This window comes from Taudactylus pleione, unplaced genomic scaffold (assembly GCF_031769625.1).
Source record: "Taudactylus pleione unplaced genomic scaffold, aTauple2 ptg000603l, whole genome shotgun sequence".
Taxonomy (NCBI): Eukaryota; Metazoa; Chordata; class Amphibia; order Anura; family Myobatrachidae; genus Taudactylus; species Taudactylus pleione.
This window is the reverse complement of record NW_028285005.1, coordinates 763,099-789,865: the sequence shown is the minus strand read 5'-3', so window position 1 is coordinate 789,865 and position 26,767 is coordinate 763,099. Positions and strand designations below refer to the sequence as shown.

Here is a 26,767-nt window from a genome sequence, read left to right as displayed (position 1 = left end):
CTGCTTTCATTTTGATTAAACGTGTCACATGAGCATCCACAGTAGGATGTACCTCCTGCTTAGTATATACAGAAGCCGGGAAAGGATACAGCAATGTTGTTCTCTTACATAAACACGTTTGTCAGGGTTACCCCATGCCTCATCCATAAGCTCAGTGAGCTGTTCAGATATAGGAAACCCCATTTTGACCACCTTCCGGTGGATATTAAACACTGGAGCCTTCTTACTATGAGCTGGTTCATCATCCTGAATATCTAGGACCCTGCAAAAAACAGCCTGGGGAGAACACTGAATTATCCCTTGGTGACTTGCATTTATCTCGGGACGTGACCTGCTGGGTGGGATGTACTGTATGACTTTTAGTGTATTGCTGCTGTTTGTCCTCTTCTTTTACTTCCTGCTCAATGAGTATAAACTTTACAGATACATACATTTTATGTAGAGACTCTCCCCGTACTGTCTCATCTCTGTAATGTATCGGGTAAGACTTGGAAACCTTTTCTGAATTATCTTGGTTACTGGAATAACCATATAAAGAATTACCATTTAGTTCATGACACAAGCTAGATAATGGCATTCAGTTCCCTCTGCAATACGTCGGAGTAATCCTAGATGTTTCTTGCAATAACTGCTCCTTATTTCTTACCAGGATACATAGAATCTGACAGTCTCCTGAGTGATGGCCGCGTCCTCGTTGTCTGGTGAGTGACTGTAGACCAATGTATCATTCTCGGTAGTGAGTATATTAATACACATTGTACAGCAGATCAGCAGCAGGAACTTTTGTGGTAATAATTACATCTGTATAGGCTGTCACCAGCTGTAATGTTTCTGGGGTTATTTATTGTTTCAAGCTTTCATTTTTCCCTAAAAACAAGTTACCCCTAGGTCTGATAGATACATTGCTCAGCAGTCATTGTACAATACAGCCAGCAGACTTTCTATTTTCCTGGGGTCTATAGATGATGGTCAGATACCCTGTGATTTCCTAACTGTTACAAGCTACAAAATCCCAATGTTGTGAAACTCCCAGCATGCCCTTTGTGCCACTACAGCCAGGAGCGCCAAGAGAGCAGGGGAGAAGGAACAAATTACCTGTGCTTGTTGGAGGGGCACAGCAAGGGCCTGTTTGCCCCCCTTACCTGTCTGCAGCCTGAGTCTCTCCAGCCCAGCTTGCTGGGCTGCAGTGGGACAAGGGAGACTGCTTGTCACGCTTGCCACTGGGGTTTTGGAAGCTGAGGTCTGAGGTTGAGGAAGGAATCTGAGACGAGGGGCCTGAATGTACGATCTCCTCATCCACAGGACTTGGACGTTAGCGAGACCCTACCAAATATGCGGAGTCTAACCTGCCGGGAGGTGTTCACCAGTGACCCCTACCAATCGGGATATGGGTTTTGCTGCACCCAGCAGGCAGGTCGCGATCCTTTGATATTGTATCCAAGCCCCAAGGGAATGGAGAATTGCACAGATGGTGGCCCGAGGAATAAGTGTCCTTAGGAGACACAACTACTCAAGGACTTGGTACTTGAGGTACCCACTGGTAGAAGTGTGTAGGCACACTAGTTATGCTGATAGATGACTCCTTGATATGAAGTACAGGCAGAGGGGAAAGGACGCACTGTAGCTCCGGGAGGTGAAGCTAGTTTGCACACAGGTTGAGGTAGTAAACACACTGGTGCTCTGGGAGGAGACGCTGGTTTGCGCACAGGTTGAGGTAGTAAACACACTGGTGCTCTGGGAGGAGACGCTGGTTTGCGCACAGGTTGAGGTAAACGCACTGGTGCTCTGGGAGGAGCCGCTACTTTGCACACAGGCTTGAGATATTAACTGCACTGAGGATAGCACGGAGTTGGTTCACTGGCACAGATGGTAGTTCAAAGTTACACACAGGCTGAGGTGAGATAGCGCACTGTTGTACTGAAGAGAGGCACAGAGTGCCACTCCGGCAGAGATGGTCAAACGCACTAGAGAGTACACAAAGGAAATCTCGGGAACCTGGAACGAGCACTTAACTAGTAACCTTAGGAAGGACAATCGTTGTACAGGCAACTTTCTGGTTTATTGGTGCCGGCTATATACCCAGGGGTAGCAGCTGATAGGAGGACAGCGTCAGCTGACCCAGATCATACTACCATTGGTTGGAAGCACTGTCACATGAGAAAAGACTGTCATGGTGGCGCCCATGCCAGAAACCACAATCCCCAAGACACAGGCCCGAACATGGAAGTCCGTGAGCGCCTAAGGCAGAATACTCCAGCGCCTCCGCATCAGGCGTCTAACCGCACGAGAAGTCAGGGGAAGCCGGCACGGAGGTGAGAGACGGCCGATCCTAGGCTGAACCCTGACACTGCTGCACCCGACCAGCAGTCTCCTCACCTGGGCAGGGGTGGGGAGAGAAATTTAACTGATCGTGCCCCCTGTCCTGAATTTGAGGGGCTCATAGCACCCCCTTCTCGGCACACAGAGCTGCAAATAGGGTTCGTTCTTTTTTTAGAAAGGTGTGTGGCCACACCTTCCATGATTAGGCCACGCCCCTCAAGAGATGGGGACACGTGCCAGCTTTCTATTGCCCTAAATACAGCCAGAGAGCCAAAAGGAATCTACACTGTTACAAGTGATATAGAGTGTAATTACTAAAGTGATAAATTTTAGAAGTGGAGGTGTTGCCCATAGCAACCAATCAGATTCTACTTCACATTTGTCTAGCACCTTCTAGAAGATAATAGCTAGAATCTGATTGGTTGCTATGGGCAACATCTCCACTTCTAAAAACTCTCACTTTAGTAACTATACTCCCTATTACTCACTCTGAGCTGCACTTTATCTGTTATTTCAATTAATAAATGCATGTATAGATACTATGGAATTTTGTTCAACAAACTGTTTTGTTTTATAAGTTTCCTCATTCCCAGGTACACTTCTTGGGTGGATTGTTAAAGGGATTTATCCTATAATAGATCCATTTATTGGCTTGTATGCATTACAGTACCTGTTTTTTTCTGACAACAGTGCTCATCAGCCCTGCATTAATGATGAGCCATAGAGAGAGCTGAAACAAACAGAATGAAGCCAAAAAATTCTAAAGCAATACACACTGGCACACATACACACTGTGACACTCACAAACATAGTCACACACGAACACCAATATATACAGTAGAAGTGACTATTGGCAATGGCCATCACTCACTGACACCATATCTCACCCAGTGTAATACCCCTCACCATCACTCTGACCCCATACCTCCCCCAATGTAATATCCCTCTCACCATTACTACCTGACAACATACATCCCCCACTGTAATATCCCTCTCACCATTACTCCCTGATCCCATACCTCCTCCACTGTAATATCCCTCACCATCACTCCCTGACCCCACACCTCCCCCACTGTAATATCCCTCTCACCATTACTCCCTGATCCCATACCTCCTCCACTGTAATATCCCTCACCATCACTCCCTGACCCCACACCTCCCCCACTGTAATATCCCTCTCACCATTACTCCTTGACCCTATACCTCCCCCACTGTAATATCCCTCACTCACCATTACTACCTGACAACATACCTCCCCCACTGTAATATCCCTCTCACCATTACTCCCTGACCCTTATACCTCCCCCACTGTAATATCCCTCTCACCATTACTCCCTGACCCTATACCTCCCCCACTGTAATATCCCTCTCACCATCACTCCCTGACCCTATACCTTCCCCACTGTAATATCCCTCACTCACCATTACTCCCTGACCCTATACCTCCCCCACTGTAATATCCCTCACTCACCATTACTACCTGACAACATACCTCCCCCACTGTAATATGCCTCTCACCATTACTCCCTGATCCCATACCTCCTCCACTGTAATATCCCTCACCATCACTCCCTGACCCCACACCTCCCCCACTGTAATATCCCTCTCACCATTACTCCTTGACCCTATACCTCCCCCACTGTAATATCCCTCTCACCATCACTCCCTGACCCCATACCTCCCCCACTGTAATATCCCTCTCACCATTACTCCCTGACCCTATACCTCCCCCACTGTAATATCCCTCACTCACCATTACTACCTGACAACATACCTCCCCCACTGTAATATCCCTCTCACCATTACTCCCTGACCCTTATACCTCCCCCACTGTAATATCCCTCTCACCATTACTCCCTGACCCTATACCTCCCCCACTGTAATATCCCTCTCACCATCACTCCCTGACCCTATACCTTCCCCACTGTAATATCCCTCACTCACCATTACTCCCTGACCCTATACCTCCCCCACTGTAATATCCCTCACTCACCATTACTACCTGACAACATACCTCCCCCACTGTAATATGCCTCTCACCATTACTCCCTGACCCCATATCTCACCCACTGTCATATCCCTCACTCACCATCACTCCCTGACCCTATACCTTCCCCACTGTAATATCCCTCTCACCATTACTCCCTGACCCCATATCTCACCCACTGTCATATCCCTCACTCACCATCACTCCCTGACCCCATACCTCCCCCACTATAATATCCCTCTCACCATCACTCCCTGACCCCATATCTCCCCCACTGTAATATCCCTGTCACCATTACTCCCTGACCCCATATCTCCCCCACTGTAATATCCCTCTCACCATTACTCCCTGATCCCATACCTTACCCACTGTAATATCCCTCACTCACCATTACTCCCTGACCCCATACCTCCTCCACTGTAATATCCCTCACCATTACTCCCTGACCCCATACCTCCCCCACTGTAATATTCCCCACTCACCATCACTCCCTGACCCTATACCTCTCACCATCACTCCCTGACCCCATACCTGCCCCACTGTAATATTCCCCACTCACCATCACTCCCTGACCCTATACCTCCCCCACTGTAATATTCCCCACTCACATCACTCCCTGACCCTATACCTCCTCCACTGTAATATCCGTCTCACCATCACTCCCTGACCCTATACCTTCCCCACTGTAATATCCCTCTCACCATTACTCCCTGATCCCATACCTTACCCACTGTCATATCCCTCACTCACCATCACTCCCTGACCCCATACCTCCCCCACTGTAGTATCCCTCACTCACCATCACTCCCTGACCCTATACCTCCTCCACTGTAATATCCATCTCACCATCACTCCCTGACCCCATACCTCCCCCACTGTAATATTCCTCTCACCATCACTCCCTGACCCCATATCTCCCCCACTGTAATATCCCTCTCACCATTACTCTCTGACACCATATCTCCCCCACTGTAATATCCCTCTCACCATTAATCCCTGACCCCATACCTCCCCCACTGTAATATCCCTCTCACCATTACTCCCTGATCCCATACCTCACCCACTGTAATATCCCTCTCACCATTACTCCCTGACCCCACACCTCCCCCACCGTAATATCCCTCTCACCATTACTCCCTGACCCCATATCTCCCCCACTGTAATATCCCTCTCACCATTACTCCCTGACCCCATACCTACCCCACTGTAATATCCCTCTCACCATCACTCCCTGACCCCATACCTCCCCCACTGTAATATCCCTCAATCACCATCACTCCCTGACCCTATACCTCAACCACAGTAATATCCCTCTCACCATCACTCCCTGACCCCATACCTCCCCCACTGTAATATCCCCCACTCACCATCACTCCCTGACCCCATACCTCCCCCACTGTAATATCCCTCTCACCATCACTCCCTGACCCCATACCTCCCCCACTGTAATATCCCTCTCACATCACTAACTGACCCTATACCTTCCCCACAGTAATATCCCTCTCACATCACTAACTGACCCTATACCTTCCCCACAGTAATATCCCTCTCACCATCACTCCCTGACCCCATATCTCACCCACTGTAATATCCCTCACTCACCATCACTCCCTGACCCCATACCTTCCCCACTGTAATATCCCTCACTTACCATCACTCCCTGACCCTATACCTTCCCCACTGTAATATCCCTCTCACCATTACTCCCTGATCCCATACCTCACCCACTGTAATATCCCTCTCACCATTACTCCCTGACCCCATACCTCCCCCACTGTAATATCCCTCTCACCATTACTCCCTGACCCCATATCTCACCCACTGTAATATCCCCCACTCACCATCACTCCCTGACCCCATACCTCCACCACTGTAATATCCCTCTCACCATCACTCCCTGACCCCATACCTTCCCCACTGTAATATCCCTCTCACAATCACTCCCTGACCCCATATCTCACCTACTGTAGTATCCCTCACTCACCATCACTCCCTGACCCCATACCTCCCCCACTGTAATATCCCTCTCACCATTACTCCCTGATCCCATATCTCACCCACTGTAATATCCCCCACTCACCATCACTCCCTGACCCCATACCTCCACCACTGTAATATCCCTCTCACCATCACTCCCTGACCCCATACCTCCCCCACTATAATATCCCTCTCACCATCACTCCCTGACCCCATACCTTCCCCACTGTAATATCCCTCTCACCATCACTCCCTGACCCCATATCTCACCTACTGTAGTATCCCTCACTCACCCTCACTCCCTGACCCCATACCTCCCCCACTGTAATATCCCTCACTCACCCTCACTCCCTGACCCCATACCTCCCCCACTGTAATATCCCTCTCACCATTATTCCCTGACCCCAGACCTCCCCCACTATAATATCCCTCTCACCATTACTCCCTGACCCCAGACCTCACCCACTGTAATATCCCTCTCACCATTACTCCCTGACCCCACACCTCCCCCACTGTAATATCCCTCTCACCATTACTCCCTGACCCCATATCTCCCCCACTTTAATATCCCTCTCACCATTACTCCCTGACCCCATACCTCCACCACTGTAATATCCCTCTCACCATCACTCCCTGACCCCATACCTCCACCACTGTAATATCCCTCTCACCATTATTCCCTGACCCCATACCTCCACCACTGTAATATCCCTCTCACCATTACTCCCTGATCCCATACCTCACCCACTGTAATATCCCTCTCACCATCACTCCCTGACCCCATATCTCACCTACTGTAGTATCCCTCACTCACCATCACTCCCTGACCCCATACCTTCCCCACTGTAATATCCCTCACTCACCATCACTCCCTGACCCCATACCTCCCCCACTGTAATATCCCTCTCACCATTACTCCCTGATCCCATACCCCACCCACTGTAATATCCCTCACTCACCATCACTCCCTGACCCCATACCTCCCCCACTGTAATATCCCTCTCACCATTACTCCCTGACCCCATATCTCCCCCACTGTTATATCCCTCTCACCATTTCTCCCTGACCCCATACCTCCACCACTGTAATATCCCTCTCACCATCACTCCCTGACCCCATACCTCCCCCACTGTAATATCCCTCTCACCATTACTCCCCCACTGTAATATCCCTCTCACCATCACTCCCTGACCCCATACCTTCCCCACTGTAATATCCCTCTCACCATCACTCCCTGACCCCATATCTCACCTACTGTAGTATCCCTCACTCACCATCACTCCCTGACCCCATACCTCCCCCACTGTAGTATCCCTCACTCACCATCACTCCCTGACCCCATACCTCCCCCACTGTAATATCCCTCTCACCATTACTCCCTGATCCCATATCCCCCCCACTGTAATATCCCTCTCACCATTACTCCCTGACCCCATATCTCACCCACTGTAATATCCCCCACTCACCATCACTCCCTGACCCCATACCTCCACCACTGTAATATCCCTCTCACCATCACTCCCTGACCCCATACCTTCCCCACTGTAATATCCCTCACTCACCATCACTCCCTGATCCCATACCTCCCCCACTGTAATATCCCTCACCATTACTCCCTGACCCCATATCTCACCCACTGTAATATCCCTCACTCACCATTACTCCCTGTCCCTATACCTCCCCCACTGTAATATCCCTCACTCACCATTACTCTCTGACCCTATACCTCCCCCACTGTAATATCCATCTCACCATCACTCCCTGACCCCATACCTCCCCCACTGTAATATCCCTCACTCACCATCACTCCCTGACCCCATACCTCCCCCACTGTAATATCCCTCTCACCATCACTCCCTGACCCCATACCTTCCCCACTGTAATATCCCTCACTCACCATGACTCCCTGACCCCATACCTCCCCCACTGTAATATCCCTCTCACCATTACTCCCTGACCCCATACCTCCCCCACTGTAATATCCCTCTCACCATTACTCCCTGACCCCTTACCTCCCCCACAGTAATATCCCTCTCACCATCACTCCCTGACCCCATATCTCACCCACTGTAATATCCCCCACTCACCATCACTCCCTGACCCCATACCTCCCCCACTGTAATATCCCTCTCACCATTACTCCCCCACTGTAATATCCCTCTCACCATTACTCCCTGACCCCATACCTCCCCCACAGTAATATCCCTCTCACCATCACTCCCTGACCCCATATCTCACCCACTGTAATATCCCCCACTCACCATCACTCCCTGACCCCATATCTCCCCCACTGTAATATCTTTCACTCACCATCACTCCCTGACCCCATATCTCCCCCACTGTAATATCCCACTCACCATCACTCCCTGACCCCATACCTACCCCAGTGTAATATCCCTCACTCACCATTACTCCCTGACCCCATACCTCCCCCACAGTAATATCCCTCTCACCATCACTCCCTGACCCCATATCTCACCCACTGTAATATCCCCCACTCACCATCACTCCCTGACCCCATATCTCCCCCACTGTAATATCTTTCACTCACCATCACTCCCTGACCCCATATCTCCCTCACTGTAATATCCCTCTCACCATCACTCCCTGACCCCATACCTACCCCAGTGTAATACCCTTCATTCCTCTCCATAACTCAAGAGCTTTTTATAAAATGTTGTCCAATTAACAATATCAAGCTATGTGATAACTTAACTTCTGGGAGAGCACTGCTGTGCATCCACTGGCAAAAGAGGTAAGGAGGACCATCCAGGTTTATTACAATGAGGATAGTTACATTTGTAACAGATGGTTTATTCTCCTGATTTATTACAGAAGAGAGGTTGATAAGAGATCCAATTACTACTTGGGCAGGGCAGACAAAGGGCCTGATTCAGCATTGCAAGTATGTGCAATGCTGAATAGATTCCCGATTTATCCTGAATCTGCGCGTGTACGGGACCCGTTCTGTGAATGTGCAGAATGGGTCCTGCATGCTCGCAAGCAGCACCTTCTATGCCTCTGTCTGTTTCACAGGCAGAGGCATCTTAGGGTCGGGGCGAATATTTTCCACGAGTGGCAAGGCCAGGGGCTGTGTCCACTGATGTAGTTTCCTGACCTTGCAAGTCTGCCAACGTGCATAAGCTGAGGCATAGTTAGCTGTCCAGCGCCATCCACCATCTCGACCGATGGTCACGATGGTGATCCCAGCCTGCTACCTTGGTCGCAGTGCTGGGATTGCAAATGCAGCAGAGGGTGTCGGACATTCATCAAATTCATCACCACCCTGAGATGGCATTCAGCCCACGATCACCTTCACAGGCTGCTGTTTTACACGGCAGCCTGTGAAGAGTTGCAAGGCAGCCTCTTCAGCCTGCAGAGGGATCTATTCAGATCCCTCCCTGCTGTGTTTGCACTGGCTGCTTGCGATCCTGCTCCCGCTCACTGCACCACTCCAGGAAGAGAGAAGATAAGCGAAGACCGGGGAGGGGGTGACGATAGACTGGATACCGGGGAAGGCTAAAGGACACAGAGCCAAGGACAGAGCTGACATTGGAGGAGGGAAAGCTAAGGAACACAACAGCAGAGGGAGGAGAGAGTATATGGGGCAGGCGGCTGACTGAGTGGACACCGGGCAGCGGCACATAGCAGCAGGGAGAAAGGTGACTGAGGAGGAGGGGGGTTACAACCACAGCAGTGGAGGCCACAGATGTCGGCGACTGCATCGTGGGGGGGGGGGGTGGCACACACCGGTGGCGGCAGGGAAATCCATAGGGCAGCTTTTCAGAAGTGATACTAGGCTGAGAGGCATGATGAATGCCTCCAAACTGTTTTTTTTAGACTCGCAGCGAGTTTAAAATATAATGATCACAAGTGATGATCAATAGATCCTTTGATGTGCAATGCATTTTTATTCAGGGTCCATATGGATCCACAGGCATACCAAGGGGATATTATGGTAGGAGAGATCCAGGCACCAAACAGCTAAAGCTTCAACTCTCAGGATGCCTCGGGTCCTCCTCCATATATACCCGCCCCTAGCCACAGTTGTTCATGTGGTGTGGCAGGATCAAGACGCACCTTTGTAACGGGACTGCTCAGGCAGTCCTAAGCTTTTGTTTTTGCGTTGGCAGTACTAAGCTTCTGAACTGATAACGCATCTACCTCCGCCGGGCCGTAACACCAGTAACTGGGCTGGTGATTTCAGAGGGTCGCGGCTGAGCTTGCTAGCAGCAATGCAGCGACCCGGACAGCAACTGGACGCACGGAGGTGTCGGGTACGGCGAATCCTCGCTTACGGGGAATCGCACGTGTAGCAATCCTTGTTTCTGGTGTCAGACGCACGAGAAGCCGCTGCATGCAGGGCCCAGGATTGTCCGTGTCCTTCCTACACCACGGGAGCCTTATTGTCTGACCCCGGGGATTGGCAGCAGATGTTTCTGCTGCCACGATGCCAGCGTACCCGGCTGGTTAATGCAGCTTAGGAGAGGTAGATATTCCACCCCAGATGCAGCCCCTACGAAGTGTTTTGCACATCTGGGTTGCTCACCTACCCTCCACGTGTATATGAGACGCTCACGGTCCATGCTCAGTGCGCCCTGTAGCTCTGGTCTCAGGAGGGTTTGGGTCAGTCTCCCTGTATACCACTCCCCTGGTTAAGGTATATAGGGCTCTATAATCCTACTATTCCTTTGTGTTTGTGTAGTTAATTTAGAGTCTATTGTAATTATATTACATATGCATTGTTTGCTAGCTGCTGTATTGACACTGTCTTTTAATTATGTCTGTCAATTATAACGATCACTGTTTTTTTTTCTCTCCATCCTCTTGGGGTGGAGGTTTTTCTCTGAGTACTTCACATTCATTAAGATTTTGTGAAGGCTGTCACATAACATTGCAATTATTGCCTTTATTGAACATGTCAAAAGATAAAGGGATACAGGAGGGGGAGCCCTCTGCTGGTTTCATGTAAATCATGTACGGCCTATTTGTCCCCTCAGGACATTAAGGATGGTTTGTGTGTTGTCTGTTATAAAGAGCCACCTCACCAGTCCAGTTTACCTGTCTGTGGATAAGAGCCATCTTGGGTATCCTCTTTGTCCCAGGTAATGAAGCAGTTTATGGATGGTATGGCTGCTCCTACGATGCCTCCTTGGATGGGGTATACACAGCACGCTATGTTTGCACCTCCTATGTATCCTTCCTGGAAGGATGTTTATGACCATTCTAGTCAGCGTATGGCACCATCTAATGTTGATAACTGATAAAAAGATAACTTGCGCTTAGGCGCCTTAGTCACTCCCTGTCTGTCTGCCCAACATATGGATTCAAACTCATCATCGGAGGAATCGCATGATGCGCAAGGTTCCTCTCCAGGGTCTAGATCGGGGAAGGAGAACCATCCATCCACAGTGGATGTTCCTTCTTTGGTGAAGGCAGTTAAATCAATCCTAAATATTCAGGATGATGAATCAGCTCATAGCAAGAAGGCTCCAGTGTTTAATCATCACTGGAAGGTGGTCAAAATGGAGTTTCCTGTATCTGAACAGCTCACTGAGTTTATGGATGAGGCATGGGGTAACCCTGACAAACGTGTTTATGTGAGTAAGAGAATAACATTGTTGTATCCTTTCTCGGCTTCTGTATGTACTAAGCGGGAGGTACTGCCTATGGTGGATGCTCATGTGACGCATTTAGTCAGAAAGTCTACATTGCCTATTCCGTCAGCATCTTTCCTGAAGGATTCCACGGATAAAAAAATTTAACAGGTCTTAATACAATATTTTCATCTTTCATATTTGGAGCTATGGCTGGAGCCTGGGTAGCCAAAGCTGTTGAAGAATGGATGGGAGCATTGGAAAATTATCTACCAAATGCTACCAGAGAACAGATGATGTATATCTCCCATATATGAGAAGCGGCTTCCTATCTGGGAGGAGATCAGTGGTTCTCAAACTCGGTCCTCAGGACCCCACACAGTTCACTACACAGTTCACTTTTTGCAGGTCACCCAGCAGGTGCACAGGTGTATTCATTAGTCACTGACACGATTTAAAAGATCCACAGATGCAGCTAACAGTTTCACTAGTAATTATGTGAGGAGACCTGCAAAACATGCACTGTTTGGGGTCCTGAGGACCGAGTTTGAGAACCTGTGCTCTAGATGCTGGAATTTTTAGCTTCTAAAGCATCAGCAACTTCAGTAGTGGCATGCAAGGCCCTTTGGTTAAGATCCTGGAAAGCTGATACAGGATGAAAGAAGGCACTGGAAGTTTTACCTTTCTATGGAAAAGTACTTTTTGGAGCAGAGTTGGATAAAATAATAGCTAATCTGGCAGTTCAAAGTCAATAGGTCTGCCATCTACGGCGACTATAAAGTCTAGGCAGGTTTCTTTTCAGTCCTTCCATCCTCAGGGACGAGCCAGGGAACAGCCTTCCTCTAAGATGTCTAGTTTTCGCAAAATGTCTAGGCGACAAACTAAGAGATCTGGCCCGGCAAGACGACCAGCTTCTAATCTGGATGACAAATCCCCGGCCTGATGGTGCGGGCCTCCTCGGATCTCAGGGTGGGAGGCCGACTTCTTCAGTTTGCGGATTGTTGGCGTAAAACAACAACAGATGTCTGGGTCCGAGAAGTGGTCTCTCAGCGGTTTTCCCTTTTACTTTGAGGAGACATCCTCCCCTGAAGCTTTTTTTTTTTTTGTGCACGGATCCTCCAGCAGATGCGGTCAAGGCTTTGGCCCTTCAGGAAGCCATTCACTCCCTGCTGCAGGCAGTGGTAATAATCCCGGTTCCTGTGTCGCAGCAGGGAAGGGGTTATTTTTTCAATCTATTTCTGGTTCAGAAACCGAATGGAGCTTATAGCCCTATACTAAATCTAAAAACCCTCAACAGGTTTATCCATGTACCCAAGTTTCATATGGAAGCTCTCCGATCAATTATTTTGGCAATGGAGCCAGGGGGTTACATGGTTTCCCTGGACATTCAGGATGCATATCTGTATGTTCCTATTATTCCATCCCACCAGCAATTTTTACAGTTTACTGTCCTTCAGCAACATTACCAAGTTCAGGCTCTACCCTTTGGCCTATCTACGGCTCCCCGTTTATTTACCAAAATAATGGCGGTCATGACAGCATATTTCAGGGAGTCAGAATTCTACCATATCTAGATGACCTTCTGATATTGGCAGAGACTCCGGTGTTGTTTTACAAAACCATCTTCAACTGACCATAGCATGCTTACAAAAGCATGGCTGCATCATCAATTGGAAGAAATCATTACTTTCTCCAGCACAGCAGATGGTACATCTGGGAGCTCTTCTGGATTCTCGGGCACAGACTGTTTCTGCCAGAGGACAAGGTTGTGGTCCTATCATTACGAATACACAAGCTGCTACGCAAGCAAAGGGTATCCATTCTGTTAGCAATGCAGGTCCTGAGATCAATGGTATCCACCTTCGACATGGTGGGGTATGCTCAGTTCCATTCCAGGGCTCTGCAAAAATTGATTCTCTACAAGTGGAATGGACAGTATCATCTAATAAGGTCCCAGAGAATCCTTCTTACTCCAGAGGTTCGCCACTCCCTCCTGTGGTGGATGAGAAGGGATCATCTGAACAAAGGGCGCCCATTATGGATTCCAAATTGGGTGCTTCTCACCACAGACGCCAGTCTTTGCGTATGGGGGGCAGTGACAGGTCGTCCCACCTTTCGGGGAAGATGGACAAATCAAGAGTCGTCTGCCAATAAACATTCTGGAACTGCAAGAGTATACAAAGCACTTGTCATGGCACAGGACCTGCTCCAGGGCAAGCTGGTCCAGATCCAGTCCAACAATGCGACAACAGTGGCCTAACTCAATCATCAAGGAGGAACAAGAAGTTACGGAGCCATGAAAGAAGTGACAAGGGTTCTGATTTGGGCAGAACGTCCTCTTCTGGCCATCTCGGCAATATTCATACCGTGAGTACTCATTTGGGAAGCAGACTTCCTAAATCGCCAGGACATACACGCTGGAGAGTGGTCTTTCCATCCGGGAATGTTTTCAGCTCCTGGTAAACAAATGGGGTCTACCAGAGATAGATCTCATGGCATCGCAACCACTAGGTCCCCAGGTATGGGTCCAGAGATCCATCAGCAGCCTTCGTGGACGCACTAGCAGTAAGATGTGACTTCAAGCTGGTGTATCTCTTTCCTCCGATCTCCCTCCTTCCAAGAGTTCTCAGGAATTCAAGCAGGAAGGCGAAACAGTAATACTGGTGGGTTCGGCTTGGCTCAGACGTCATTGGTTCACTGACATACAGAATCTGTTAATAGACAGTCCGTATCCTCTTCCTCTAAGGCAGAATCTGCTAATGCAAGGCCCCTGACTGGCTTTGACGGTGTGGCTCTTGAATCTTCCATCCTAAGAACGAAGGTTTTTCCAGTTCTGTAATTCAACCGATGCTTAGGGCACGGAAGCCTGCCTCTGCCTGCATCTATTAGAGTTTGGCATTATTTTGATCAATGGTGTTCCCATAGGCAGTATGATGCTAAGGTGTTTAGGATTTCCAGGGTACTTGCTTTTCTCCAGGTGGGTTTAGACTGTGGTCTCCGCCTGGCCACTTTGAGAGAGCAGGTTTCTGCACTGTCAGTCTTGTTCCAGAGAAAGATTGCCTCATTACCAGATGTTAGAATTTTTTTTTACAAGGAGTTCTGCAAGTTCAGCCTCCTTTTTGTGCCACCGGTAGCACCGTGGGATTTGTCTCTCTGGTTCTAAAGGGGCTACAAGCTCCCCCATTTGAACCTCTAGACTCGGTAGATTTGAAGTGGTTGATAGCAAAGACAGTTTTTCTTTTCACTATCTCTTCTGCTCGCAGAGTCTCTGATTTGGCAGCGGTTTCTTGTCTCTCCCCATTTTTTATTTTTCACCAGGTTAAAGCTGTTCTTCGTACAAGGGAGGATGGTTACCTTCCTAAGGTAGTGTCCCGTTTTCATGTGAATGAAGAAATTGTAGTTCCAGCTTTCCAGACTACAGATCTTTCTGTAATTGAAGCCTCCCTGGATGTAGTTCGTGCTCTCCATATTTATGTGGAGCTTACAAACTCTGTTAGAAAATTAGATGCTCTTTTTGTATTATATGGTTTTCACAAACGAGGATGGCCTGCTAATAAGCAGACTCTGGCAAGATGCCTACGCATGACTATCTCTCAGGTGTAAAAACAGGCTGATCTCCCTGTCCCAAGCACTATGACAGCACATTGTACTTGGTCTGTAGGGCCATCATGGACATTTAGTCATGGTGCCTCCGCTGAACAGTTGTGTAAGGCAGCCAAGTGGTCTTCTGTCCACTTTTCTTAGGTTTTTTGCCTTTGATACTTTTGCCTCTCAGGATGCCTCCTTTGGGTGACGAGTTCTCCTTTCTGTTTAGGAGCCTCCCCCACCCTAGGGGAACTTTACACCAAGCTAGCTGGCTAACTAAGCTAAGTGGCAGCAACATGTGGCAATTCAACTTCCAACATGGTACATAAGGAAATATATACGTTTTTATTAATCAAGAGGTTCGAGGGAGTTGGAGTATGTAGTTGAAGGCAGGGAAAAGAAGATTTGATTAGTAGTAAAATGTAATTTAACTCTTTGATTCCGAAGCAAATTTATGAGGTAGGCATTTTAATTTTTTTTTTTAAATCTTTCACATCAGTCCTTACCCCAGAAGAATCCTTGAGCGCTATGCCTGCTGTTGGGAGTGGATTTTATTTCCAGAAGGGTAGCAGGAAGACTACTAGTAGTACTTTAAAAAAACAATTGACTGTTAAACAATCCTTTGCAAGGGGCAGCAAGTATGACAGCATTCACCCAGTTGCATATTAGTTCACTGATGCGATAACATCTATGCTGGTATTACATGTGCGTCCAATATCCACCAATTATACATTGGATTTTACACAGTTAATTAAGGTCCTGTATCCCTGCTACCAAATCCCATCAAGATTCCACTTCACTTCAAAAACAATTCCTAACCTGTACAGGGACATTTAAAAAAAACAACAACTTTAATTTGTGGCCTCCAAAATGCCATTTGACCCACTGTCCATTTAACCACAGATATGTGGACAAGCTGAACAGAGCATATACACAAGATTTAAGATATAAGGTTTAAATCCTACATTGGGACAGTCTACCCAATGGACACAGATCTGAAGAGATGCAAAGAGCTGTTGGTAAGCAAATTATCAGCTCAAGTGGCACATGATGCAGCGATGGCGTCTCCTTCAGTAATTCCAGCAGTTGCTTCTGCCGAGAAAAAACTAAACTTTCCCAAAAGACTCAGATGCAGATGAGTCAACACAAAAACTTTTTGGATGGATGCTCTGCACATAACTTAACAGGGAGGAGATTCCTAGATGGTTAAGGTTCCTACCTCTACTTTTACAAGGGTACAGATGACTTGACAATTGTTGTCCGGATTTGGGTAGAAATAATTCCACACATGTGGATTTTTTTGTTTACAATGGGCTTTTCCTTATCATGGGCAATAACTGTTTCCTCCACTGGTGCCTCATTTACACAAACAACAAGATCCTCATCAACAACCTCCACAACGTCCTGCTCATCCTGGTAAATTTCCACAGAAGCATCCTGGATTTCTATGTTAGCATGGTCACGTGTGCTTACATCATCCATAAGAGGCAGAACCATCAGTCATAAATAAAGACCAAGGTCTTAGCCTTTCCTTGCCACTTCATGTGTTGAAAGGCATATTGCCAATTTTGTCTTTTCTGCAGCTAACTTTCCCTTTTTTTTTCTTTACCACTGTAAAAAATTGGTTCTTGATTTAGATGCCCTGTATGCACTTGGGCATCGGCTTTAGTAGATGATATAGATGGACTAGTATTGTCATGACTGGTGGCACTGGCAGAAGGTCCAGCACTATTATGTGGTTCCTGCTCTCCTCTCAACTGATCGTTCTCCATATCAACAAACATGAATGAATTGAAGTGAGGTACAGCACACACATTAATTTCTAAAAATTTTAAATATTACACTGCCTTATCAATGACCTACAGTGTCACAAGATTTTTTTTATGAATAAGAAAAGAATAAGTGTGCCGCCACTTACAGTGATGTAATTATATTTTATATATATATATATATATATATATATATATATATTAATATAAAACACATGTTATTTAGCACTTGTAGTCGGCGTGTAGACATAATTTATTCATGATTGAGGAAAGAAGTGAAAAGTTGAGTTGAATATTAGACTGCGCTACCACTTAGTGTGACAATATTTTTTATGAATAAGACTAACACACTGCACTACGACTTATAGTGTCACAATACGTGGACAATAAACTGCGGTCTGGCCGGCAGTGTCGCCAAACAATAATGGTGCAGCTAAGTTGCTAACGCGTGCACACACAGGGTAAAAAAAAAATACTTTTATTTTTTTTTTTACACCTGAAGAAGAGCACCCCTAATTGACAGAGCACCCACCCCCCCTGGACAACACAGCACCCCTTTATGGACTGCACCCCTAGCCTGATGGATAGGACAACAACACAGCAGCATCCACAGTTAATTGGCAGGACAAGTGACAGCAGCTGCAGCACCCATTGAAGGATGCCCCATTTATATACTGCAGCCTAAGTCCCTTTATGGACAACACAGCAGCAGCCTTCAGGCCAAGACCCTGACTGGACACACACACTGTGACTGACTACGTCTGCTAGCTTCTCCACAGCCGGAGTGAAAATGGCGCCGATAGCGGGGACCTTTATATAATTCAAAACCCATGAGAATCCGACAGCGGGAGGATGACTTTTTGCTTGTTTTGAGATCCGAATCACCCGGGAAACCTCGAGCCGTGTCCGGATCTCAAAGTTCAGGTGGGTCCAGTTCTTGGAGAACTGGACCTGCTCTTCTCTGATCTCTATGGACCCTGAAGAAGAAAATTAGAGTTATGGTAGACTTACCTAGATAACTCCATTTTTTTGAGGTCCACAGGGCACCCACCCTGACTCACCTGGTTGCATGGGTACATTTTTTTTTCTTTCGGTCAGATTCCCTCATTTTGTGTAAGAGTGTTTCTGGTGTACGATTGCTCTTCATTCTCCTGCCTTGAGGCTTGTTAACCAAACTGAAGGCCTGTAGCTAGGGGTGGGGTATATATGAAGGATGACCCGAGGCATCCTGGGAGCTAAATCTTTAACTGTTTAGTGCCTGGATCTCTCCAACCATTATATATACATGGTGTCCCTGTGCACCGTATGGACCTCGAAGAAAAGGCGTTATCTAGGTAAGTCTACCATTACTCTTAATTTTTTTGTGCTTATATTGCATTACATGAAGGATTTTAGGAAAATGTTCTTGTTTTGGCACATGGCAACATATGAATACTTTGTGAGCATTTTCTAAACCAGAGCTGCTCAACTCCAGTCCTGAAGAATCCCAAACAGGCCATGTTTTGTGGGTTTATTTAATCATGCACAGGTGAGTGGTTCTATTTTGCTGTTATTATTCCACCTGCTTCCACAGAGAGAAATCCAGAAAACATAATCATTTGGAAAATATGAGGGTTGAGGTTGACAACCATCTCTTTCACTTTGGGGTAGCGAGTCAAACCGTGTCCCAGTTCGGAATCAATTTGGAGGTCTGGGTCAAACCGAGTGCTGGCTCAGTTCTGCTGTCAGCTTGGAATCTGTATTTAAAGACCGAACTCAGGATTTGGATTGCATGTAAGCAGTTCCAAATTACATGATTTAGCTGGCTTTATCATTTAAAAAAAAAAAAAGAAAGAAATCCCAGATCCAAAACACGTTGAATTAAAACCAAAACACAGGGGTCCAGGACCACATCACACTTTTATGACTCCATAGGGGTGTTGCTCATGTCACACTTACTACGCCTCTGAGTGTACTTGACAAGTTTTGCAGTAGTGTGTTTACAAGCCAATAAATGAAATCATCAGAAGGTGGGAAAGTCTGTTGAATGTTTTTTTTCATGGTAACACTCTGTTCTCACCAGGGGCTCAGCATGAGAGGAGAACGACATCTGGGGATATTCTTTACAATTGTCTAGAAAATCTTATTCAAAAAGATTTCAAAAGACTTAAGGACAAGTTATCTGATTTCAAGTATGGAGGGAGAAACCCCATACCATGTGGCCGCCTGGAAGCTGCTGATAGTCTTACCACAAAAAACCTTCTCATAGGTACTTATGGAGAAGAAATGGCTGTGAATGTGACACTACAGGTCCTCAAAGAGATTGGTTTTATGGGACCTGCAGAGGATCTCCTACACAATGTGACACACAATGGTGAGTTCCAGAATAGTTGTACCTTTATTTTAAGTGGGAGGTCATTGATTCTTTAAATACGAGTGAAACATTCCATGGATCAGGCGTGCACTTGCCAATAGTGAGCACACAGAGGGCCTGATTCAGAGTCACACTCTATGCCGATATTCACGCGGTTGGACGGTGTATTAGGTACTTTCCATGTATCTGAGTCACTCTGTGCAAGTGACCCAATTGTTACTGCACAGAGAAGATGATTCAGAGAGTGACACTATGCACACAGCAATATACTATATTCACAATATATATGCTAATGCCACAGGAGGTGTCTGAGGACAGAAGACGCCTCCTGGCAGCATTCTCTGCACACCTACAAAACACAATGGTCAGCTTTGCCGCCCCCATATGGCCACAGCATTGTCAATCATGCTGCGGCTGAGGGGGAACTGTCAGCAATCTCACAAGACCCATTCTGCACATGCACAGAGCCGGTTGTGCGTGTTTTCCCCACCATCGGACTTGTATGAAAACCATCAGGATTGCATACAAGTCCCACAGGAGTCCATGATCAGATATAGAATCTGCACCGGCCATCAGGCTCATGCAAGTTTCGTTGGTGCACCTATGGTGGCGTCTATAAACTCACCAAGATGGATTTCTGAACATGAAAGTAGCATCACATGTCTGAGTAAATATTTTTCACCAAACTTTAAGGTCAGGCTGTCTAGACACCAGGTGCAAACTTGTTTACATGTCCCTATAAAGTATTTGCATGTGCACAAGACTATCACTGTGGTATTGGAGCATCTCAGTGCTATACGGCTGTACAGTACTTAGCCCAAGAGAGATCATATTGACTGCTGTTTGTCTTCTATCACATGTATCCAGTTATATACAGTAAAACCTACTCTTGTTTGGAATTGACCTCCTTGTTAACATCTGCTATGCACCTACCAACTTGTAAGCATCTGCCAATAAATACTACTCTCCTTGTATACTGACTGCATTATTAAACATCACATACAGAACAATCACTGTGAACTTTATCTTAAACTGACTGCTGGAAGAAACCTCATACGCAGGGCAATCACTGCAATTCCTCTTATAAAGATTTCAGGAGGAAATGTGACATAGAGGACAATCACTATACATCACCTCTCAACTATAGGAGGCAATCTTACATACAACATAACCATTATGTGTTTCTGAACAGCAGGGGCAAATGTCAAACACCGGACAATCACTGTGCTCTTCCTCTTCTACTAACTGTAGGAGGAAATCTCACACAAAGCATAATCATTATGAGCTTCCTGACTGCAGGAAGAGATGTCACACACAGGTTAATCAATCACCGTGCACTTCCTCTTATACTGACTACAGGAGGAGATGTCACATACATGACAATCACTGTGCTCTTCCTCTTATACTAACAGTAGGAGGAAATCTCACACAAAGCATAATCATTATGAGCTTCCTGACTGCAGGAAGAGATGTCGCACACAGGTTAATCAATCACCGTGCACTTCCTCTTATACTGACTGCAGGAGGAGATGTCACATAAATGACAATCACTGTGCTCTTCCTCTTATACTAACTGTAGGAGGAAATCTCACACAATGCATAATTATGAGCGTCCTGACTGCAGGAGGAAATATCACACACAGGTCAATCACTGTGTACTTCCTCTTATCCTCCTGCAGTTAGTATAAGAGGAAGTGCACAGTGATTGACCTGTGTGTGACATTACCTCCTGCAGTCAGTATAAGAGGAAAAAGTGCACAGTGATTGACCTGTGTGTGACATTACCTCCTGCAGTCAGTATAAGAGGAAGTGCACAGTGATTGACCTGTGTGTGACATTTTCTCCTGCAGTCAGTATAAGAGGAAGACCACAGTGACCTGTGTGTGACATTACCTCCTGCAGTCAGTATAAGAGGAAGTGCACAGTGATTGACCTGTGTGTGACATTTTCTCCTGTCAGTATATGTCATACAGGACTATCACTGTGCTCTTTCTCTTATACTAACACGGAGTACATATCACACAAAGCATAATCATTATGAGCTTCCTGACTGCAGGAAAAGATGTCACACACAGGACAATCACTGTGCACTTCCTCTTATATTGACTGAAGGGTGGAAATGTCACACACGGGTCAATCACTGTGCACTTCCTCTTATATTGACTGAAGGGTGGAAATGTCACACACAGGTCAATCACTGTGCACTTCCTCTTATATTGACTGAAGGGTGGAAATGTCACACACAGGACAATCACTGTGGACTTCCTCTTATATTGACTGAAGGGTGGAAATGTCACACACAGGTCAATCACTGTGCACTTCCTCTTATATTGACTGCAGGAGGAAACAACACACCCACCATAATTACTATGTGCTTCCTATTATAGTTTATGCTAACTTCAGAGGGTGCCATGGTGGGACAGAGCTGGCATATTTTATAGGAGTCTATTAGTCTAAAGAGCACTTCTCGCAAATTTACAAATATTATTGGTGCTTAGATTCTCAATAGGGTGCAGGTCATTTTCTCTTTGTGTATTTTTGTAGTTAAAGAGGGAGTGGTCTTTTAAGGCCTGATTCAGAGGTGGATGAAGGTGTGGCAGCGACTTTTGTCACAGCAAATACTGTGACACAGCAGATACTTCCTACATTGGCTGTGGCTCTAATCCATCATATTGCGTTGAAAGTCACGCCATTGAGCGGATGTTAGCCGCGCCATCAGACATTAGAGCAACCCTATGGTCACTGCTCAGGAACACACAAACAGTAAGGATCATAATTGTGATCACAGCTGAAAATTCGTACTGAATGCAGTTGCAAAAATATGCTAATGCCTGGCACGGATCAACCGGCATAGAGACGCCCACTGCTTCTTTCTCACATCCATAATACCTTGCTTTTCTGTGTAAACCTCTGAACCATGAACGCACATCGGCCTGTTATGCAGGAGTCACACCAGGTCTGATCAGCGGCAGAAACTGCAAGTCTCGTTGCACGCAGTGAGTACTCAAACTGTGTATGCACTCTCAGTGGCTATTTTATGCATGCCCATGAATGGCATATAAATAGTCAGACACAGTGGTGTAACTTCATCCCAGGTGCCCAGAGGCAAGAGAAATGTTGGTGCCCCCCCACCCCCAAATTAAAATGTACCCCCCCAGCACCTATGCCAGCCCCAGCTGCTGCCGCCCCCTATGTTCCTTTTATACAATGCCCCCAGTAGTGGTTCCACTATGCAGTGCCCGCCTATGTAGTGCTCCCCAGTAATGGTCCCCCCATGCAGTGCCTTTAGTAGTGGTCCCCCTATGCTGTGCCACCAGTAGTAAGGCCCCTGTAGTGCCCCCCCCGTGCGCGCACACATACAAAAAAAAAAAAACTTCCCTTAAACCACGCTCCAGTGCCTGCTATCGTCCGTCCCCGGCGCCCGCTCCTCAGAACTATGGGAGTGACGTCATGACATCGCTCCCATAGTACACTGCGGGACCCGGAAGCCGGAGCTCAGGAGTGCGCTCCATCCTCTGACTACCACCGGGGGGAGAGAAGGAGCCGGACGCCCGCTGGTAACACACTCAGCGGGCGCCCCGCAAGTGGAGGGTGCAGAGGATACGACTGCACCTCCTGCACCCTCCGTAGTTACGCCACTGGAGGTGGAGCGCCGGCGCTCCTCCATGCAGCTCCTGGTGACAATGGAGCCAGGTGCCCCCTTCAGGGATGGCGCCCGGTGGCAAATGACTCCATTGTCTCCGGGAGTTCCGCCACTGGTCAGACATGCCTGCATTCTTCTAACCCCCTTTATTACCATCCCCAAATGCTGACTGCCTGTCACTCACTTGCGAGTGGTTCATCTGTACAAAAGTAATCTCAATTCAATCACTGAGCATGTGCAGTGTAGTGTTCACACATGCGCAATAGCAAACAATCGCTTTTTTTGTGAAAATATTGGCATTGTGTCTGTCTCTAAATTGGGCCCTCTATCTTCAGGACCCCAAACAGTGCATGTTTTCCAGTTCTCTCAAAATCACAAGTGTAATAATTAGCTCCACTAGTGAAACTTTCAAATGTGTCAGCCAGTAATGAATGCATCACATAGTCAGCAGCAACATACACAGGGCAAACAAAGACAGTACACGTTAACACAATACAATACAGTATACAATTAACAAAAACCACTACAACTCACAACATATAACAGGGGATGTGTAGTTTTATTGCAGAAGGTAGGCAGCCAGATTAAAGGGATTTACAGTATTCATAAAATGTGTATGCAGTCATATTACAGGAGATATGCATTAAGATTACAGTACATGTGCTATGCAGACATATTACAGGAGGTATGTAGTCAGATTACAGGAGGTATGTAGTCAGATTACAGGGAGTATGTAGTCAGATTACAGGAGATATACATTTAGATTACAGGGAGTATGTAGTCAGATTATAGGAGTTATGCACGCAGAGGATATGTTTTCAGATTACAGGAGATATTGTTATAATCCAGAAGAAGCACAATTCAGTAGCTCCTGGTGATGTTAGCTCTCTTGTAACTAGTCTGATTCTGTCAATCCTGGTGTTTATTTTAATACCTGCTCTGTGCTGCTCACTGGAGCTCATTTATATGTGCTATTTGGAAGATCTGCCAGCATTTCTCCACAATGCAGTTAATCTCAGTTGTACAGAAGATCTTCCTTGTATCTCTACAGTTCAATTATCTGCACTGTTTAGGAGTCTGTAGCCCTGTCAGTATGTCTCTACAGTGTAACTAATATGGATTTTTCTGAAAATCTGCCCAGGATCTCTTTAAAGCATAATGCATCTGTGCTATTTGGAAGACCTATCCGGCATTTCTATACCAGTGTTCTGCCCGGAAAATTTTTCTAGCCGGTTGGGGGCCTTCGCAATAATAAAATGTTTTTTAAACCCTGACCTTATAATGATTTAAACTTGAAATAAATAATATTTTATATATTCTCTTCTTATTAGAGGTCCAGTCGTCTGATTATTAAAAAGCTGCAAAGTCTGTAGGATCTGGTCCTTTTTATACAGCTCCTAGATACTGTCCCCACTTGCATGCTTCCAAAGTGCCGGGTGGTAGGCTGTTTCTTGCCGGGTGGTGCACTCCCAAAAAACAGCATGGGGAGAACACTGTATACGGTTCATGATCTGTACTATACAGAAAACCTGTTAGCATAGATAATTTGCACAGTGGAGAAATGCTATTGGGAAAATCAGTCTAGCATTTATCTACTGTGAAAATTACTTGTGCTATTTGGAAAGATCTGCCCAGCATTCTACAGCTTTTTCTTGGCCAAATCTAGGTGCCAATTCTCACCCTCATCCTTCTGTGGCCTTTGACAATGTGGATCATCCTCTCCAACTGCACACACTTCAGACCATGGGCCTCTTTGACACACTTATCTTGGTTTACCTCCTACCTTGCCAACTCTGTTCCACCCCCCATCATCCTTCCTGTGGGTGTTCTCCAGGGTTCTGTCCTTGGCCCTATGCTCTTTTCTCTGTACCCCAGCTTCTTGGATGAACTCGTCAGTTCCATCAGCCTCTAGTATCACCTCTATGCTGACTACATTCAACTCTACCTTTCCTCTCCTGAGCGCTCCCCTTGTATCCTCCCTAATGTCTGGTTGCCTCTCTGCCATCACTTCCTGGATGTCCAAGTTCTTTCTCAAATTTAATAAGTCCAATTGGACATGTTCTATTCCCTCCATCTAGATTCTCCCCCTCCCAATGTCTCTATCAATGTCAACAACACCACTATCTCCTCTGTTCTCCAACTCTGCTGCCTGGGAGTAATTTTTGACTCTAACCTCTCCTTCACTCCCCACAATCTTTCTGTTGCGTTATCTTGTCTTGTCAGTTTAAAAGGCGGACGTGCGAATGTCTAAACTAGCTAAAGGACTGCTTTTTTGGGGGAAGTCAGTCTGACCCTGGTAATCAATATAGAAGTGTATTAATAGCTGAAATAAAACTATTTTGGGTCCCTAATTTGAGTCAAAGGGCTGTTATATACACTTTTTTGCATTAGTGTGAAAAATTATATTAAGCAATTTCTTTGGTGAAAAATAATTGCTGTAGTTAAATTGGGGGTACATTTAAATGGGTATTAGTATATTTTGGTGTAAATAAGGTGCATTTTTAAAAACTTAAAAAAAACAGCTACTGCAGCCCCCTGCAATTCTAAAAACACCTGCCCCTTCCATACAGCCCCCCAAATACCTGTCCCTTACACACACATAGACACATGGCCTGAGTGTAAGACTGACTGGCTGACATTACACACACACACACACACACACACATATGGCCTGAGTGTAAGACTGACAGGCTGACATTGTGCGCGCACACACACACACATGGCCTGAGTGTAAGACTGACCGGCTGACATTTATATATATACACACACACACACACACATGGCCTGAGTGTAAGACTGACCGGCTGACATTATATATACACACACACATGGCCTGAGTGTAAGACTGACTGGATGACATTACACACACAGACACATGGCCTGAGTGTAAGGCTGACATTACACACACACACACACACACACACACACACACACACACACACACACACACACACATGGCCTGAGTGTAAGACTGACCGGCTGACATTATAATATGAGATATGGTAAGAACTTACCCTTGTTATCTCTATTTCTACGAAGTCCATAGGGTTCCACAGGATACCTTGGGGTATAGGTGATGACGTCAGGCATCGGGCACCATAGAGTTAAGTTTTCAGCCTCCCAGGATGCACTAGGGTCACCTTCCTATACCCCACCCCCGAGCCAAGGCATCTCAGTTACATACCAAGCCAGAGGCCGGAGGAGGAGAAGGAAGAGAGAGAAAAAAGATCTGGACACACACAAGAATCACATTCTCACCAGAGGGAGACGGAAAAACCGGTGACCAGAGCAAAGCCCATCTGCAGCACAGGTGCGACAGGGCGGGAGTCCTGTGGAACCCTATGGACTTCGTAGAAATAGAGATAACAAGGGTAAGTTCTTACCATATCTCATATTTTCTACTTCAGGGTCCATAGGGTATCCACAGGATACCTTGGGGATGTCCCAAAGCAGTATCCTTCAAGGGTGGGGATGCTCCTGTGCAGAAAGGAGAATCCACCGCTCGAAGGAAGTATCCTGAGAGGCAAAGGTGTCAAA

At 46.6% G+C, this 26,767-nt stretch overlaps 2 protein-coding genes across 2 annotated transcripts in view; both read left to right on the top strand.

The window, feature by feature from the left end:
• LOC148480726 (uncharacterized) overlaps positions 1-26,767 on the top strand; it is a 280,051-nt gene that overhangs the window by 129,128 nt on the left and 124,156 nt on the right.
• LOC148480729 (uncharacterized) overlaps positions 1-26,767 on the top strand; it is a 43,001-nt gene that overhangs the window by 3,932 nt on the left and 12,302 nt on the right. The window contains exon 2 of the mRNA XM_088453924.1: positions 19,297-19,587. Within this exon, the coding sequence (XP_088310050.1) occupies positions 19,297-19,587 (291 nt within the window). The remainder of the gene's footprint in view (positions 1-19,296; positions 19,588-26,767) is intronic.